This window comes from Diabrotica undecimpunctata, chromosome 4 (assembly GCF_040954645.1).
Source record: "Diabrotica undecimpunctata isolate CICGRU chromosome 4, icDiaUnde3, whole genome shotgun sequence".
NCBI classification, from domain to species: domain Eukaryota; kingdom Metazoa; phylum Arthropoda; class Insecta; order Coleoptera; family Chrysomelidae; genus Diabrotica; species Diabrotica undecimpunctata.
The window spans coordinates 152875457-152894339 of NC_092806.1; the positions used below are offsets into that span (position 1 = coordinate 152875457).

Sequence of the window (18883 nt, forward strand, 5' to 3'; positions counted from 1 at the left end):
TTCGTTTATAATAGCGTGGTATTTTGGTATCTGGAAAAAAATACATAACTACATAACACAACGTTTTGTCTGTAGACCGTTTTAAAACAATAAAATTTGTAAATAATTATACGTAGAGCTTTTTTTTCTAAAAATAAGTTATTTAATTTGAAGATAAATGTTTGGAGAATGAAACTAATGCTAAATAAATGAATAAATAACAAAAATTGACCATTTGAACAAAAACTTTGTCAGTATGAAAAAAACTAATAACGTGTGAAAACTTGTCATCGCCATCGAGTTAGAATCTATGGAGAGGGCATCACGTGACTAAAACGACCTCGCTTCGGCCATATTGTTAAGATTGTTTTGACACTTTTGACATATCGTATATGTTTGTTTACGTTTGTTGTTTTTCGAATATTTTTAGTTTTATAATACTTTTATAGAAACTGTAATAATATATTGTGAGTGCATAATAATGGTTTCTTGTTCTCAACGTAGTTGCAGTAGCAGAAGCAATAACGGAATAACGTTCTTCAGGAATAACGTTCAACAGGTTAGTATTCGCTCCGTGCGTGACAGACGCGACACCTACCGCCTTCATCTGACAGTTTTGGACCTACCAATTTTCAGGTTAAACATATGACATATCTTTGACATTTTTAAATACATGCAAAATTGACAATTAATAATAATTAACTTTTTAATTATATTTTTTCAGTTTATGTACAAAATAAACGTAGTATTAAAAACTGGGTTTCTCAAAATTCATCATAATATATCTTTTCAACCATAAACGGAAAAGAAAGGAAAAAATCTAGTACTGGCAAATCAAGTTTTTCACGTGAAAGAGCATATATGTATAAAAAAGTAATAGTAAAAGTTATGATATAAAAGCTAAAGTCATCAGGCACTCTGTAGTTAGCTTGAAGCCTTATAAAATATCATTTAAGGTAAATTATTTAAATTTTTTCTATTTCAATTGCATAAAAATTAAGTTATGTGATATTTACTTTTTCATATTAATAGCACGGATCCATCTTTTTCTTTTCTCTAATTTATATGTAATCTTTGGGAACCTATAAAAACTACACTTACTATTTTTGCTATTATTAGCACAATTAAATACGCAATAAGTATTTGCTCACATTTTTGATAAAATTTATGCGTAAAAAGGTAGGTCCAATTTTGTCATATTTCGCCGCTACGCACGCTGGCATCGTTTCAAAGTACCGCTACCATGGTCACGCACGGAGCGAATAGAAATATGTAAACAAAGTAATGGCCCGTACTTCAGAGAATAAATTAATAGTATTTGACTGTATTCATTTATCTTTATGTATAATATATCGTGTTTTTAGTGTTTACCGCGGGATAAATAAATCATAGTTTATTAAAAATGCATTGCACTTTTTTAGATTATGATTAAATCTTCTGAATAACTAGTCATATTTTTATAGTAGTTTTAATATTATTGAGTCCGGCCATTATCCCACCGCCATATTGGTATCATCGTTAGCCACGCCTACCTACGCCGTTTTTAATACACACGTTAATATGCTCATAGCTTCTCCATAGATTCTAACTCGATGGTCATCGGCCATGACACCAAGACAATGATTTGGACGCGTTCAAATTTTGACAGATTATAGAGTGCCGATATGGCCGTGTAGTGTAACTGCCAGTTCCGTGTTAAAGGCCGCCAAAGTCAAAATAACCCGCCTATGTCATTTTATACATATTTTTCCTACAAATTTATTATTCCTAAGATATAAAATAAATTAATTGTAATTATATGTATTTACATATTTTATAAAACAGTGTTATCGTTACAATTGATGTACATTTAATTTTTTGAGAAAATGTATAACAAGCCATTCACTTTAAAATAATATCTTGCTGATCAAAATTACTATGAGTAACTAAAATTAATTAAAAAATATAAAATTATCCTTGGGTAACACCTTCAAATGTAAAAAAGTTTGTATGTAAGTACCTTTTTTTGGCTAATGTAAGTACCTTTGCTACCAAAGCTATGTAAGTACCTTTTTTTAATTGAGTGATAAGTGACAAATGGCAAATGACAAATTTGACAAGTTGTGTTCGGCAAATTAACTAACATTTGAAAACGTACCACTACAAAATATCTGTAGAAATCAAAATAAAACGAGTTAGATGCTTACTCTTCACTGTTAAGGAATCTGAAACAACTAACAGAAATTCTTTCAAGATGTGTTGAGGGCGGATATTGAAAATCTCTTATGTAACATTGAACAAATGTGTCAAATGTCAACAAAACGTAAATGAAGATAAAACTATCAACAGACGTATCGGAACAAATACTATATTATATACAAACAATATTAAGTTTTCCGAAGATCGGATCTTCAACAAAAGAAACCATTCTATGATATTCACAAAAAAAAGGAAACTTTGTAATACGATACATAACCTAATACGATAAGTAGCTAACCGAAACGTTAGACCAACTAGAGGAGTTTAAAGCAAAAAACTTTACAATAAAGTAAAAACTTCCAGTGATTGGATAGATTTGATAAAACATTAAACTAAAAATCCAAATGGATTACGATTGTTGAAATCGTTCAAAACGAAAGTTTTCCATCTTATCAGACGATCTTCAGTGAGCTTTGTAGTACTAACTAAATATCAGTTTATCACTAAACAGAGCTGAACAGAACTGAATTGGCTGAGCTAAACCTAACCTAACCTAACAAGACAAATACGTGAAAGTACCTGAAACAGTTCATGAAATTAATAACTCGCACTAGAATGCAGTGACTCTTTAGACCATTAACATCACTCGTTCCTTAAAATATAATAGAAAAATATTAGAAGATGATTTCCTAAACATAATAAAAAATTAAAGAAAGATTAGATCAGTTGCCCCAGTACCTATGCAGCTATACCTCCTGCTACTTCTATATTGGAAACTAGACTGAAACTATATCAATATAAAAATGTGGAGTTTAGAATTTACCAAAACCTTAAAAGGCTTAAAAATACATACAAGGCAACTCAAAAATAGAGATAAAAAGATTAAAGCAAAAAGAAGAAATAACTTTTTAAGCTGAAAAATTTAGGAGATCAAACCATAAATTGAGGAGTTTGCTGTAAGAAGGATGCAGCTCCATATTTGGTAATTGTTGACAAATTGAAAAAATCAGTTTTTTAATAAAAGTTTTTATTTTAACCCGAAAGACATAATATCAATCGATGACAAACAGATTTAGTCAATACCTGACACTATTTTCACGTAGATAATTTTTGAAAAAATAAGAAAAAAAGTTGGACCTGCATCTTTCTTGCACCAAACACGTGGAATAATGCTTCTTTACCATTATTTTTAAGAAAAAAAAAACAAATTCCCAACAAAAACTCTTTTATTCGGTTACAACAATCAAACGACTGTGGTTTTCCTACTACACAAATATGAAAAAATCTGTAAAAAGAAACAGGTTGGTGTCAAAAAAATAGCATTCAGAAAAAAAAATCAAACATTAACACGGGCAAACACATCCTATTCATCTACCTCGTCGTCATCATCTGTTCCAGATGATTCGGTTTTCTGGTTCTCTGCCGTGGCTGCATCACTTGTGAGACGGGTGTAAAATGCCATTTGGTCCATAGGAACGAATCGTGTTGCCAACTGCATTACATCTGCATATTTGGCTTTTTTGACAGGTATAGGATTGCAATAGACAGATATATCAAAAGAACCTAAGGGGTCGTTGTCAAGGTTTCTCAAGATTTCCAACAAGTGAAAACTCGGAAGGCCAGTTGGGACTTCTTGACTTTAATACCATCTAAATGGTAATTGCTGCACTGGAAAATTCGGTATTTGGAAATCTGGAATCTTTGCTTTTCTGCATCTGAGATAACTTTTTTAAAATGTCCTTCATAGTGACCACTAAAGTTCAGGATCATATTTTGTTTTACCAGAATAGAAATAAACTATTTGGATGATTGTTTACCTAAATCAGCATATTGTTGGGGGCTAAAAACGTAGTCTTTCTTCCTTAAAAACTTCTCAATAACTCCAAAGCAGCGATCACAGTGAAGAAAGCTATATCCTAGCTTAGAAAAGCGGTGCTCTATCTTGTCAATAGACCTAGTTCTCACCAGCAAATACTGAAACTGAATCATTACTAAGTTTTTGTTTTGCGCAGCTGCGTGATCTGAGAAAAGGTATAAAACTTTAACATTTTTAGGGAGTATATTACTTATTTACTAGAATGGACGCAGAAGTTGTATGTCCAAAACTGGCGTTTGTACAAAGCTTCCCCAGCAGGAATTTTTGGAAGTGGAAGATTGTGTTGGAAGTGAAAGGTCACAACCTCCACTTCGTCGCTACGCTTGCACAATGTAGTTTTCTCCTTCAGCTCCTTGAAAAACAAATCTGCCTTAATTTCATGCAACTTGTTTTCCGCTGCTAAAACTTTTCGTTCTTTTTCTTCGAGGGTCACATCTTTGAGTTTGTTATCTAAGACATCACATATTTTGCACGTATCTGACCGAGGTTAGCCAAACCTATAGTTGAAGTTTTCTTTAAAGTATCGATAGTAGAAGTCATAGGGAACTTTGTAGTCCTAGCTGTCATCCATTATCGTCCGCTATCATCCTATATGCCATCCATAGTGGCGCGGGACAGTGAGGACCTTATCTTTGGTGCACAGCGTACATGCAACCAAGTTGAGGAATGGATGAAAATGCATGAGCTAGAACTGGCTGCGGGTAAGACCGAGGCTATAATTCTCAAGGGACCAAGGAAAAGGAAAGGGATAACATTTGAATGTGCAGGAAAGAGAGTGGTTCCAAAGAAATGCGTGAGGTATTTAGGGGTGACTCTGAGTCAAAACGGAAAGTGGGGGGAGCATGTAGCACTTAAAAGCGGTGACTCAAAGAGCTGCTCTGATATCCGCCGCATTGGGAGGGATCATTCCCAACAACCGAGGACCCATAACTGAGAGGAGGAGGACCCTTCATTCTGTTGTGCAATTGATCGCCCTCTACGCTGCGCCTGTCTGGAGTTCTGCAGTTTTAACAAAGGCGTACAGAAAACAGCTGACCCGAGCAGATAGGAAGAGTCTATTGAGGGTGGCGTGTGCATACAGAATAGTCTCTGCCGAGGCGTTAGGAGTTATCACTGGGTGTATTCCGATTCCGATGCACGTGCTAGTGAAGGAAAGAGGAAAAATATACGAGAGAAGAAATGAAGACATAGCAACAGAACGTTTAAAAAAAGAAGAAAGGGAAAGGTCCATAATGGTGTGGCAACAGGAATGGAATGAGATGAGAAGGGTGGCGCAGTGGATGAAGTCGTTGATTCCTAATCTGAGAAGATGGATGGATTGCGGGCACCGGCGTTTGGATTATTTCCTGATGCAGATGCTCACAGGACATGGTTGCTTCAGGGCATACGTTTACAGATTTGAAAAGGCAGAAAATGACAAATGCCTGTATTGTGAAATATCGGACACTGTCTCACACACTCTATTGGTATGCGATAGATGGATAGTTGAGAGAGAGAGCTAGGAAGTAGGGTGCAATCAGTCACGGAACTGGTGGAGAAGATGCTTAGGTCGTCAGATCAGTGGAGAGCAGTTCAGAGATATGTGAGGAAAACATTGGAAAGAAATGAACAAGAAGAAAGGCGACCCGAAGGTAGGCAGGGTGCACAGGACCAAGCAAGAAAATAAGGCAGAATGAGAAAGGCTGAGATTTAACATGAATAGGGAGGAATAGAGGGAGAGAAGAATTCAGTCGTAGTGAGAAAGTGCTAGAATGCGTGAGAATTGTGCGTGAATGAAAGATCGGGTGAATCCCGTGCCGATGTTGCGTCCCAATCAGGGTGATCCGGCCGGTAATTCACCGCTGAGGAGGGTGTTTTTTTTTAGCAGGTACATCTCTGGCATTGACGGCGATGGTGTCCGAACAACCCTAGAGGAGTCCAGTGCTGCGATCTTTAAATCCATGTAAAATGCCATTTTTAGTGACAATCTTAGTGACATTTTTTATGTCTGTAGTAGCTATCCCAAACATTTTAGACTCTAATAACAGTATGTGCTCAACAAATTCTTTTTCTTCATCAACGTGGTTGCAAAACGTCCTAAAATTTTTGCGCAACCGTTTGACTCTTTTGTTTATGTCATTTACTCTTCTTCTTAACGTCGCTTGGGGGACATTGAAGAGTTTGCTTGCTTTTAACCATCACATTCGACCACTTTTTACAGCCTCAATAGCATTTTGCATTGCTGCCTTATCCCACGATTGTCTGGTTGATGTTTTCTTGCGTTTAGCCACCATAATGTGACCAAAAAAAACTAAAATGATAGTTTTTGCCTTCTTGAATAGCTATGTCGTTTTATCAGCCACAACACGTGGTTCTTTATTCTTACCGAATTATTTTATCTGACATTCAACGACAATTCCGGTATGTGCAACTGTAGTATATACTTTCACTTATTTCCTAGCGTTGGTTTCACTTTACAACAAATAGTAATTTTCAGTAAAAACTAATTTGCAGCAGATTACATTAAAACTTTTACACCAGTAAAAATAATTTTTTGAGGTTAACTTTGATGTATCATAGTTACAAATCAAATGGAGTGCCAACATGTAATTCGGTTGCTCTTTGCCACATAAAACCGTACCTGTTCACTAGATGGTGCCAGTACTTTTGAAATAAGTATCGGCATTTCATTTTAGGACACCTTCCCCTATAGCATAGAAAGAAACATCCATTATCGTATGAGATATCTTTAGTTAGCTGGGAGAAGCGATAAATTTATATGCTTAAGTAAATACAAAACAATAACTTCAGATTGCGTCAATTAAAATTTTTAAGGACACTAAATAAAGAAAAATAAAAATACTGGGACAAAAACGTTACTATGTTACATTTGTATTGCATGCAAAAATGCTTTTTGCCAACTATAAGTTGTATTAAATAATGTAAGCATATTGTACAAAAATTCCATACCAGAAATTTTTCACTGTAAAACAATTGTATATAAAATATTAACGATCTCTTTGGCCTTTTGATCGGCGAGATTCTTAAAAAATTCCGTATTAGTTTTAAGGCAATTAGATGGGTATTTATTTATTAAAATGTAATATTCTCTGTTCTAGTCATAATTGTAAGTGATATAAAGTGATTATTTAAAAGACTTTACATTTATCTTGTGTATTATTTTTTACCCTACTTATATAGGTACCTACCTTCATTCTAACCTAAAAAAGTTAGAGCGCCACCTAGATAGTGAGTACTAACTGGTATAAATTTCATCAAATTTTAAAAATAATGAGCGATAAGAAGAAAAGTAATAGATATTGTTCAGTGCCACAATATTCTGCTCGATGTACGAAAGATATACATCTCCACTACGTTCCAAAGGACGAGAAATTGAAAAGTAGCTAGTAGTATACGAAAAAACTGAAAAGTCGCTCTTCGTATTGCGAAACGCAATTTTAAAAATTGGCTTATTTTTTTAACAATCTCAAGTTAAATGCGTAGTACAATTTTTAAGTGTACATCAAGTGGTGACTGTTTACAATTGATGTATTAGTTTTACGGTACGCGCCCTAATTGATTGCGTTTACGACTTCTGGAGATTGGATACATAATTTTTACTTTATTTATTAGATTGTACTAAGCAGTATCTAAACGGAAAAGGGTCATTACTTAATGACACTGTGGCGCACTCAGGGAGGGGTTTTGGGCAGTTAACCCATCCCCCCCCCCCCAGGCATATAAATAAATTTTTGATTATATTTAGATATAGATACCTAATATTAGGCTCATGACAAAATTAGAACGAGTCTGTTGCGAGTAGCATGCGCCTAGAGGACTGTATCTGCGGCGGCCTTGTGGGCTATTACAGGTTGTGTTCCTCTGCATATGTTAGCAGTAGGAAAATCTATATGAGAGAAGAGAGTATTTGACAACAGATATAAAAAAAGAAGAAAGGGAAAGATCAATGGAAAGATGGCAAGAAGAGTGGAATAACAAGGAAGATGTTGCCCAGTGGACCAAGACGCTGATCCCGAGACTAAGGGACTAGGTAGATTGTCTGTTTTAGGGCGTATCTTCATAGGTTCAGAAAGACAGATACAGATAAATGCCTATACTGCGAATATTCCGACATTGTTACTCACACAATGCTGAAGTGTAATAGTTGTACAGTGGAGAGAAACAGAATGTATAAAGAAATAGGTATGAACCTTGTGACTGTAAGAGAGATGATCGTGAAGGTGACGGGAAGTACGGAGGGATGGAATAGTGTTCAAAATTACATCCGAGCAGTCATTAAAAAGAAAGAAGAAGAAGAGAAACACCAACCGGACCAACGACAGAGATAAGATCTAATTACTATTTTAATGGGAATAAGCCACAGTTAAAGGTTAAAATAAGTTTATTGACGTTTGAATCTCCACTTCGGAATTCGTTCTCAAAATAAGGTAGCTGGGCTAAATATTGCCACTGTTGCTACAGATAGTATCGACGCTGCAACTAAGGTGGCAACAGTCTTTGTCTATCAGCAACGTGTTTTCTATTCGACGGTTTTAGTCTATGGTATCCATCAGATGTAGAAGCTTGCTATTTGTTTTTCGTGTCCTCGTTTTTAATAAACCTACTTTTCCCGTTGACTTTTTGGATTTTGGAATTAAGTTTAGGTCAGTACACTCCAGTGGTTATTATTTTATGAGTTGGATGAATTATTTCAAATGAAATTTTAACTTACGGATTTTTTTCTGAACGTCATTAGGGACTAAATATTAAACTCTCTTGCAGCATGCCAAGAAAACGAGCTGAGTGATCAGAAGAAGATCTACGCTCGGCGCTGCAAATCGAAGCGATTATAATAAAAAAATAAAAATAAAAAATAAAAATAAAAACGTTTATTGCCTAATAAAAAATTTACATGTCATTCATTTCATTCATTTTAGCCTTCTTTCTTCTTCGGCGTCCTGCTCTTGCACCGCCAGCTTCTTGATGATTTGACCTCTCGGCATCCTGGACATCTTTGTGTGGATATATCCTCGTCTTCTTCTGTAGGTACTAATTTAAGGCACCGTACCTACTTCCCTGGTCATAGCGAACGGAATGCCAATCAAAGGGGCTGCCAAGCATTATAACATTCCTTGCTCAATGCTTGGTCTTTATTACAGAACACATAATCCCGTAAGAAAGCTTGGAATATCACCGGTGTTATCTGCAACACAAGAAAATGATCTTGTCGAAAGAATTTACACATTAGTTGAAGTAGGTATGCCTATTACAAGCAAGATTCTAATGAAAAGTGTGTTTTCTTACGCTACAACAAATCATATACCAAATCCGTTTTCTAAAGAGTCAAATAAAGCTGGTAGAATATGCCTTAAGTAATTCTTGTGCAGCCATCCAGACGTAGCTAGGCGAAAAGCTCAAGTAATGAATACGGCTCGAGCCCAAAAAATGAATATAATATTCGTTGATGACTTCTTTCGTAAACTGAGAGATACGATAGACCTAACCTAACCTAACCTATTTGACCAACCTGGTAGCACAAATTGCCGGCAAAAGAGAAAGAAATCTGGTACTTCCATGTTGAATTAGGTTTTTATATTCCACATCTACACATTCACAGAATTCCTTTAACTGAATTACTCGAACTGTGTAGATATGAAAATGTTTATATTTTGTCAACTAGTGCTTCAATTTCGATTGGTAAACCATCCACAGCATTTTGAAGTGCATTGTGTACAATATGTGCGCCCCATCCAATTCCTACAATATCTACACCGAGTTCTTGTTTAAGTCATCTGTGAACATTATTTTCTTCTCTTCTATGCACACCTCCAAAATTTGTATTACAATTGTCGCCACAAAATGCAGCTACTTTTTTTGTAATGTTATGACGACGTAATGTTGAAATTATATTTTGAGTCAATATTTCCGATGTCTCACCCTGAACGGACTCAAAATTCAATAGTTTCACATGTACACCTTCTAATGGTAAAAAGTATCTAACAATAATCGGTGCCAGTTTGATGTGCTTTTTATTTGAGGTGTCGTTAGTAACACTTACGAAAAAAGCCTTCTGTAAGTCGGTGTGTAACTCTGACAAAGACAAAGGTGCCAACATATTTAAAATGATCGCTTCACATTTGGTTCCCCCAAATTTTGATTCAAAAAATTTTGAAATAAATTTCGACGTACAATCAGATGTTTTGAAGCTTATATCACGTATTGCCGTGTGATAAGCGAATGTGGCCTCTTTAGCTGCAATAATTAAATTGTTTTTTTAAATGGGATCATTATGTTTTAAAAAAATTTGATAAAAGAAGTAGGTACTTGCAATCGCCGTTACACCAGTCTTGTGTTTTGCCCAATTTAAGTTATCTTTAATTTCTGCTCGCCCACCGTGTGCAATTGAAAATTCTGAAAAACATTGCTGGCATTTCGCCCTGCTATTGTCACTACAAAGCTTTTTTATAAAAGGATAATCTTTTTCAAGTTCGCTTGTGAATTTGCAATTTATTTTCGGCATTTTAAATCAAACACAGCCATTAAATAAAACACAAAGTGTTTTAGTATTTTACCACCGTTCACAAAAAACGAATTGTAATTGATTTTTTTAATGTTTATATTCGTTAACGACTCACTGAAATAATGTGTTTAAGAAATTAGATACGGTGAATTGCTGAATTGGTCATTTTGATGATTTCGAGAATTAAGCACGTCTTCTGTGGGAACCCTATTAAAATATCTTATCAATCAGATGTGCAGTCATCATTATTAGAATTGTTTATATAATACGAACGTGGATAATCTTATTTATTATCAGTAGGGGTGTAATCTAGCTCGCGTCCGTAAAATAATTTTAAACGTGCACCCTGGGTAATGCTAAATGAGCTAGCGCGATAGTTGGCGACTAGTCTATCTCTTAAAGATCTCCTAGTCATCGATATACATGGAAACAGTTACAAAAACTAGGCGCTTAGTTGATCAAAATGTGAGGTACTATCTAAAATCCTGCTAGAAAATAACATTGACGTGGCTACCATTCAAGAAACTCATGTAGGTGATGAAACTGATCTAAAACGTAGGAGCAAAGTACCAGGATATGAAATTCTTGGTGTAACATATCACCATATATACGGCTGTATAACATACATCCACAGCAACATAGAAAATGCCCATCTGGTGGACATCGGTACCAATGAAAACATTCAAATCATTACAGTAATAATCGAAGAACTTACAATTGCTAATATATACAAGCCCCCATAAACCCAGTGGCCTCCAGAAGTATTGCCTCATCTTTGCCATCCGGCAGTTTATATGGGAGATTTTAATAGCCACCATACGATGTGGAAATATCACAGCAATGACCAGAACGGCGAAGCAGTTGTAGAGTGGGCAGAAGAAAACAACCTTGGTCTAATATTTAATGCAAAAGACAGAACATTTAGATCCGCAGCGTGGAGAAAGGAATACAACCCAGACCTCTGTTTCTCAACCCAAAACTCTCAAAATCAACTTGTCAATATAACAAGAAAAGTCCTGAAGAATTTCTCACACAGCCAACATCGCCCAATAATATATGAAGTAGGTATCCAGGTCCCGATAGTCCGATCCACTCCCAGACCAAGATGGAATTTTCAGAAGGCAGACTGGCAAAAATTCTCTATTGAACTTGATAAAGTTATAAGGTGGGTTCCAGCCACACCGGAAAGCTACGATAGATTTGTAGGTTCAGTGATATCAACTGCAAAAAAGTGTATACCAAGAGGTTACCGCAAAGAGTATATCCCAGGCTGGAATAATGAATGTGAAGAACTCTACAATGACTATATAGAGAATGGTGACACAGATGTAGCTAACGACCTATTGCAAACATTAAATGAAGCCCGGAGAGATAAATGGATAAAAACAACGGAGAAAATTGACTTTAAAAGATCGAGCAGACAATCTTGGAACCTACTTAGAAAGCTAGGGGGAAGTGCCCCGCCCGTTAGAAAACCCCACTTTTTGTCCCCCGACTAAATAGCTAGCAGAATAGTGACCCTATCTAGGGCTCCACGTGACAAAGAACATACAAAATATATAAAAAAGGAACTCAACAACTTACGTCAAACAGCTGGACATAATCCAAGGTTCTCCCACGAATTCACCAACGAAGAAATAACATCAACCCTCCGAGACATGAAAACTGGCAAGGCACCTGGTTTTAATGGGATACATCCTGAGTTCCTACTACAATGCGGTCAAAGGACAAGAAAATGGTTGGCTGCGTTCTATTCACTGATCCTTAGAACTGGAAACATACCAAAATCTTTTAAAAAGAGCAAAATAATTGTTGTATTAAAACCCAATAAACCCCACGATAAAGTTGAAAGCTACCGTCTTATTGCACTTCTCAGTTGCTGCTATAAACTGCTGGAACGACTTATCCTAAACCGAATAGGCCCACAAATTCTTGAAAATATCCCACTCGAACCCGGATGGAAGATAGTTTGGCTACGCTGACGACCTAGCAATAGCAGTACAACACAAACAGTTTGAAATTACTCAAAACGTGCTGACAAACGACCTCAACAAACTATATGAATATTTCACAAAATGGCGCCTGATACCCAACTTAGCTGTTTTCACCTCAATAACAAACAGACAAACCAAAAATTAGAGGTCAAAATGAGAAATGTAGCACTACCCTACCAACCCTACCCAAAATATCTGGGGGTTACCTTGGGCAGGACTCTCTCGTTTAAAAAACATCTACAAATAACTGCACAAAAAATAAGTAGTAGAAATAATCTTATTCAGAATCTTTGTGGTACCAACTGGGGCGCATCTGCGGACACACTACGAACATATGTGCTAAGTTTGGTTTATTCTGTGGCAGAGTACTGTGCACGGGTCTGGCTAAATAGTCGTCATGTGAAATTAGTTGATACGCAGCTTAATATAGCAATGAGAATTATTAGCGGCTGCATCAAGACTACTCCACTATATTGGCTTCCGATCCTTAGCCATATTCTACGAAGACAAAAGGCCTTGATAACGGAGTATTCGAAAGTAAATAGCAACTTGCAACTACCAATCCATGAAGACATCCCGAGTTTAGCAGCAAACCGACTCCCATCCAGAAAACCACCCATAAGAACAGCCCAACAGCTAACAGCTGTTGATTTCAATGTTACCTCCAGATGGCGCACGCTGTGGACTGAGGAAGCCCCACCTGAAGTATCCAACCTTATTGACCGAGTTCAAAAGCCTGATGGCTTCGACCAGCCACGAAACATATGGAAGAGCCTAAACCGAATTAGAACGGGACATGCAGTATGCGCACACAACCTACATAAATGTGGAAAACAGCCTACCTCCAGCTGCGACTGTGGAGCTCCAAATCAAACCATCCAACACATAGTGGAGACATGTGAATTGAGGGCATATCCAGGGGACCCTAAAGACTTTTTCAAAACTACACCTGCAAGCCTTGAATGGATAGCTCAACTTGACTTAAAGATATAACCTTATCTGTTTGTATTATCTTATATTTTATCTGTATTTTGTCTATGTTCGTTTTTATATAATCTTATATTTGTATTTTTGAATTATGTACTTACGGTTTTTACAATTATTACTGTATTTACTCCATGTATTGAGCCATACGCTAAATAAATAAATCCAGGGGGAAGAAAATCAATTCGTGTGAAATCACTTAACAAAAATTCAAAATTACGACAGTTATAACTAAATAAAATAAATAAGGAAATATTGAAAAGTTTTTTATTTAGATATCCAATTTATGCGGACTTAGTATACTTGAATTGTAAATATAACGAATTTTATAATTTAAAAGTAATATATCTTAAGTCAATTCTTTTATTATCTTTAAACCCTTATTACACTTTCATAATACTACAGTAAACTATATATAATACTATTTTTAAATATCGACAATAGTTTCCGCTACAATTATTAATTACTTATCGTTTTCCGAACAAACATATATAATGTTTAAGTAAGTACTCCTCCTGTAAAATTATGAAAATGTGACTTAGGATAGTATGCTTCCCACGTACAGTAAATGTTTTTAAAATTACTTGCGGTAATACACTGTTTTAAACAAGTTTTACACTTGCTTTTCTCCAGTATGCACTCTCAAATGTCTTTTCAAATTATGTGCTGTAGTAAACTGCTTAAAACAAATTTCACACTTATGAGGTTTTTCTCCAGTGTGTGTTTTTAAATGTTTTTTCAAAGTATTTAGTTGAGAAAACTGCTTCAAACAAATCTCACACTTGTAAGGTTTTTCTCCAGTATGAGTTCTCAAATGTATCTTCAAATCACGTGCAGTAATAAACTGTTTTAAACAAGTTTCACACTTATAAGGTTTTTCTCCAGTGTGCGTTCTCAAATGTTCTTTTAAATTATTTGTATAACTAAACTGTTTTAAACAAATTTCACACTTGTAAGGTTTTTCTCCAGTGTGTATTCTTAAATGTCTTTTCAAAGTAAATGCTAAACTAAATTGCTCAAAACAAATTTCACACTTATGAGGTTTTTCTCCAGTGTGCGTTCTTAAATGATTTTTCAAAGTATTTAGTTGAGAAAACTGCTTAAAACAAATTTCACACTTATGAGGTTTTTCTCCAGTGTGCGTTCTTAAATGAATTTTCAAAGTATTTAGTTCAGAAAACTGGTTAAGACAAATCTCACACTTATAAGGTTTTTCTCCAGTGTGTATTCTTAAATGTCTTTTCAAATTAAATGCTTCACTAAATTGCTCAAAACAAATTTCACACTTATGAGGTTTTTCTCTAGTGTGAGTTCTTAAATGAGTTTTCAAAGTATTTAGTTGAGAAAACTGCTTCAAACAAATCTCACACTTGTAAGGTTTTTCTCCAGTATGAGTTCTCAAATGTACCTTCAAATCACTTGCAGTAGTGAACTGTTTTAAACAAGTTTCACACTTATAAGGTTTTTCTCCAGTGTGAGTTCTCGAATGTTCTTTCAAATGACTTGCATAAGTAAACTGTTTTAAACAAGTTTCACACTTGTACGGTTTTTTTCCAGTGTGTATTCTTAAATGTGTTTTCAATGTACCAGCTTCACTAAATTGCTTAAAACAAATTTCACACTTATGAAGTTTTTCTCCAGTGTGCATTCTTAAATGTATTTTCAAATAACTTGCAGAAGTAAACTGTTTTAAACAAGTTTCACACTTGTAAGGTTTTTCTCCTACATGAGTCCTCAAATGTTTTTTTAAATTACTTGAATTAATACACTGCTTTAAACAAGTTTCACACTTGTAAGGCTTTTCCCCAGTATGCACTCTCAAATGTACATTCAAATTACCTGCTTTACTAAACTGTTTAAAACAAATTTCACACTTGTGAGGTTTTTCTTCAGTGTGAACTTTCATGTGTTCAGTTAAATGACCTTTTCGAGTAAACTGCTTAAAACAAATCTCACGCTTGTGAGGTTTTTCTCCAGTGTGCACTCTCAAATGATATTTCAAATTACTTGGTGTTGTAAACTGCTTAAAACAAATTTCACACTTGTGAGGTTTTTCTCCAGTGTGCACTCTCAAATGATATTTCAAATTACTTGATGTTGTAAACTGCTTAAAACAGATTTCACACTTGTGAGGTTTTTCTCTGGTGTGCACTCTCAAATGTACTGTCAAAGAACTTGCTCTAATAAACTGCTTAAAACAAAATTCACACTTGTAAGGTTTTTCTCCAGTGTGAGTTCTCAAATGTTCTTTAAAATTATTTGCATAAGTAAACTGTTTTAAACAAGTTTCACAATTGAAAGGTTTTTCCCCAGTGTGCACTCTCAAATGTATTGTCAGAGAACTTGCTCTAATAAACTGCTTAAAACAAATTTCACACTTATGGAGTTTTTCTCCAGTGTGAGTTCTTAAATGATTTTTCAAAGTAGTTATTTGAGCAAAATCCTTAAAACAAATCTCACACTTGTATGGTTTTACCCCAGTATGTACTCTCATATGCATTTTCAAAAAACATTTGTGAGAAACCTGCTTTAAACAAATTTTACATTTATAAATTCTTTTTCCAGTCACATTTTTCATATTTTTAATTAGTATTTTTCCCTCAGTATGTCGACTCATAACATTTTCTTCGTAAGATGAATCTTGGATGAGTTTCTCCATAATTTCCATTTTGTTTTCATCTTGGAGATAACCTAAAATACAAACCAACTAAGTATAATATAAATATTTGAGTATAAGGGAAAATTATTGCAATTAATCAAACATTTTTTTAATCTTTGTTTCTTTTGATATTAATTGCACTTAATTATGAGAAATTTTTTTTGGCAATTGGCTTTGATATGTAAGCTGATAGATTTGGCAAGAGAGTCAGAGTCAGAACCCTCAAACCACCAGTTGCCAGATTGCAACAGACATCTTTTTAAGTTTATTATTTATACTGACATTTTACTACTTACTTTTAAAGACTGTTTTAAAACTATTTACTTTTTCTTTTTTGGTAATTCTAAGCTATTAATTTTTAAATATCTTATTGCTTTTGATTGCATAATGTTTCATTTCTAATGTAAATTTCAACACTGCCAATTACCAATATTTTGTTCTGTCGAAACTCATTAGAGGCTATCTTCACTAGGACCAAATGTGAAAAATGTCCTATAAATGTACTTTTTAAAAGCTTTCTCTCTTTGTATTTGAAGCCTTATAAGGTAACATATACATTATAAGGACATGGCAACACTGCCAACTCAATATTTTGTTCTGTGAAACTTAATTGACAGTGACAGATAATTTGAGGCTGTCATCACCAGGACCAAATGAGAAAAATGTTTTATTGGATTTTTTTGTTGAAATTTTTTTAAAAGTATATTCAAAAATAAGTATAACTTTTTCAAAACTTTTCAAAACCTGTAACACAAAAAAACAGATGTAGTACTTTAAAGTACCTACAGGCTGTATAGAGTAATTTAGTATAAGTAGTAAGTTATTAAGTACCTAATGAAAAATATGATTTTTATTGACATTTTTGTAAAAAATTACATCAACATTTCACACTATGATATATACTGAAACAATTCTTCTTTTCATTCGAACATGGAATAAATTTAACAGTGAAACATGTTAAATGAGGTCACAATTGAACACCTTGGCTGCTGCATACCTTACATCTGCCTCTTTGCTCAGATTTTACTCAGTGGGAGCCTCTATTTGGAAATGGGACTGAATAATTTGTTTCTCTTCTTCGGTTTTCAGGGTAGATATTACTATTTTATCTTCGTCATTTTGATGAAGTTTTCTGGGATTTGTGAGCCATCAGACCACTTCTAGTCAAAGCAACTCCTCTTCAGAAATCTACAGGAAATTGCCTTTTTCTTATGTCGCAGAATATTATATAAGCATTAACGAATAACATGTCTAGTAATCCCCAAAATAGTCTATACCAACATTTCTTACAGCATCTCACTAGTCCATAACCTGTTACAAGAATGATATAATTGTCTCATTCTGCTAACTCAAGCTAATTTCATCCATTAAATTTATTTCAATATCTTCTTGTATACCATTTTCCACGGATTGAGGAAGATCTTCTACTTCTAGTGTACTTGGATTTTCTGGTACAGCATTGTTAGAATTATTTAATGCCTCACCGTAATTATCAGATTCTTCGTCAGTTTGCAAGCTTAGATCATCCAGTATAATCTCAAGCAAGAAATTATCAACAACGGTTAATAATTTCGCATCATTTAAAGGTATTTTTCTAGCTCATTCTATTATTTTTTCCATATAAAAGAAGAAAGGGGTAAAAAGTAGCATTTTTCTTAAAAACCAGTAACTATTTATCAAGAGTAATACTTAAGTTTGTAGTCAAATGCATAGTCTAGTATTTTATAACCAGTTATACTCAGATTGGATATTAATTTCTAATTTATTGGCACACATGTTACAGGTAACAAATTGTAATGCTGCAGTTGGGTTGTGTGCTAATATGGTCATTGTTTTCGTGCTAAAACAATGTTACTGATTGATTGAAATTAACGAACATTATTCTCTAAAATGTACTTGAAAGTACCTACAGGAAAAACATGCTTTAAACATATTTTTAAAAAAGTGGTACTTTAAAAGTACCGTTTGTCAACTAAGGGTTAAACCACATTCTTTTAATTAAATTGTAAGCAATGTTTTAGAAACCTGTGTTTCTGTCTTCTATATCTATAATAGTCAGCCCTATTGTCTGTTAATGCCTACTTCACCACATTCAATACAAGCATATCAACAACAAAAAACCAATAATATTGTGAAAAAGTTATTCCTATTTATACTACTTCTAAATATGGGAAGACTTAAATATTTTGTTACTAACCTTTTTCAGTTTTTAGATTTTCTTCAAATGGGTTATATAATTTTTCATGTTGTTCTATTTCAGTATTTATGGAACATTTCTTTAAAACTAAAGAATCATATGTGTCATGAGTACTTTGAATATCGGATTCTCCCTGAATTTCACATTTAAAGCCGTCCAAAACAGCATAATCGAAGTCATTATTCTCTATTTCTATTTTACATGTTTCCTCGCTAATTTCTTGTTTAACTTCCATTTGATTACAATTGATTTGATGTATTCCAAATTGGAATTGGAATTTCCAATAATAATTTTACACCCAAAAAGTGAAATTACTTTAAAAACATTTAGGTTAAATTAAATTGAATTTTCGTACCAATGACGTATAATCTTAGAGTATGGAATTCTTCATAGATAAAGAATATGAATTCTTCTACTCGAGAATTCCCTACTCTAATAAAATACATATAATATACCTCATTGTTTCGTACCATGGTACAATGAATACACATTGTACCATGTGTCAACACTGCCGAGG

The 18883-nt window shown here is 34.4% G+C and overlaps 1 protein-coding gene across 1 annotated transcript; it reads right to left on the reverse strand.

Moving 5' to 3' along the window:
* Nucleotides 1–13857: 13857 nt before the first annotated feature.
* LOC140440232 (uncharacterized) lies at nucleotides 13858–18751 on the reverse strand. The gene is made up of 2 exons (XM_072530589.1): nucleotides 18367–18751; nucleotides 13858–16201 (listed from the first exon to the last, which is right to left on the reverse strand). Exons 1-2 carry the CDS (start codon nucleotides 18599–18601, stop codon nucleotides 14124–14126), a joined length of 2313 nt encoding a protein of 770 aa, XP_072386690.1. The 5' UTR covers nucleotides 18602–18751; the 3' UTR covers nucleotides 13858–14123.
* Nucleotides 18752–18883: the final 132 nt, after the last annotated feature.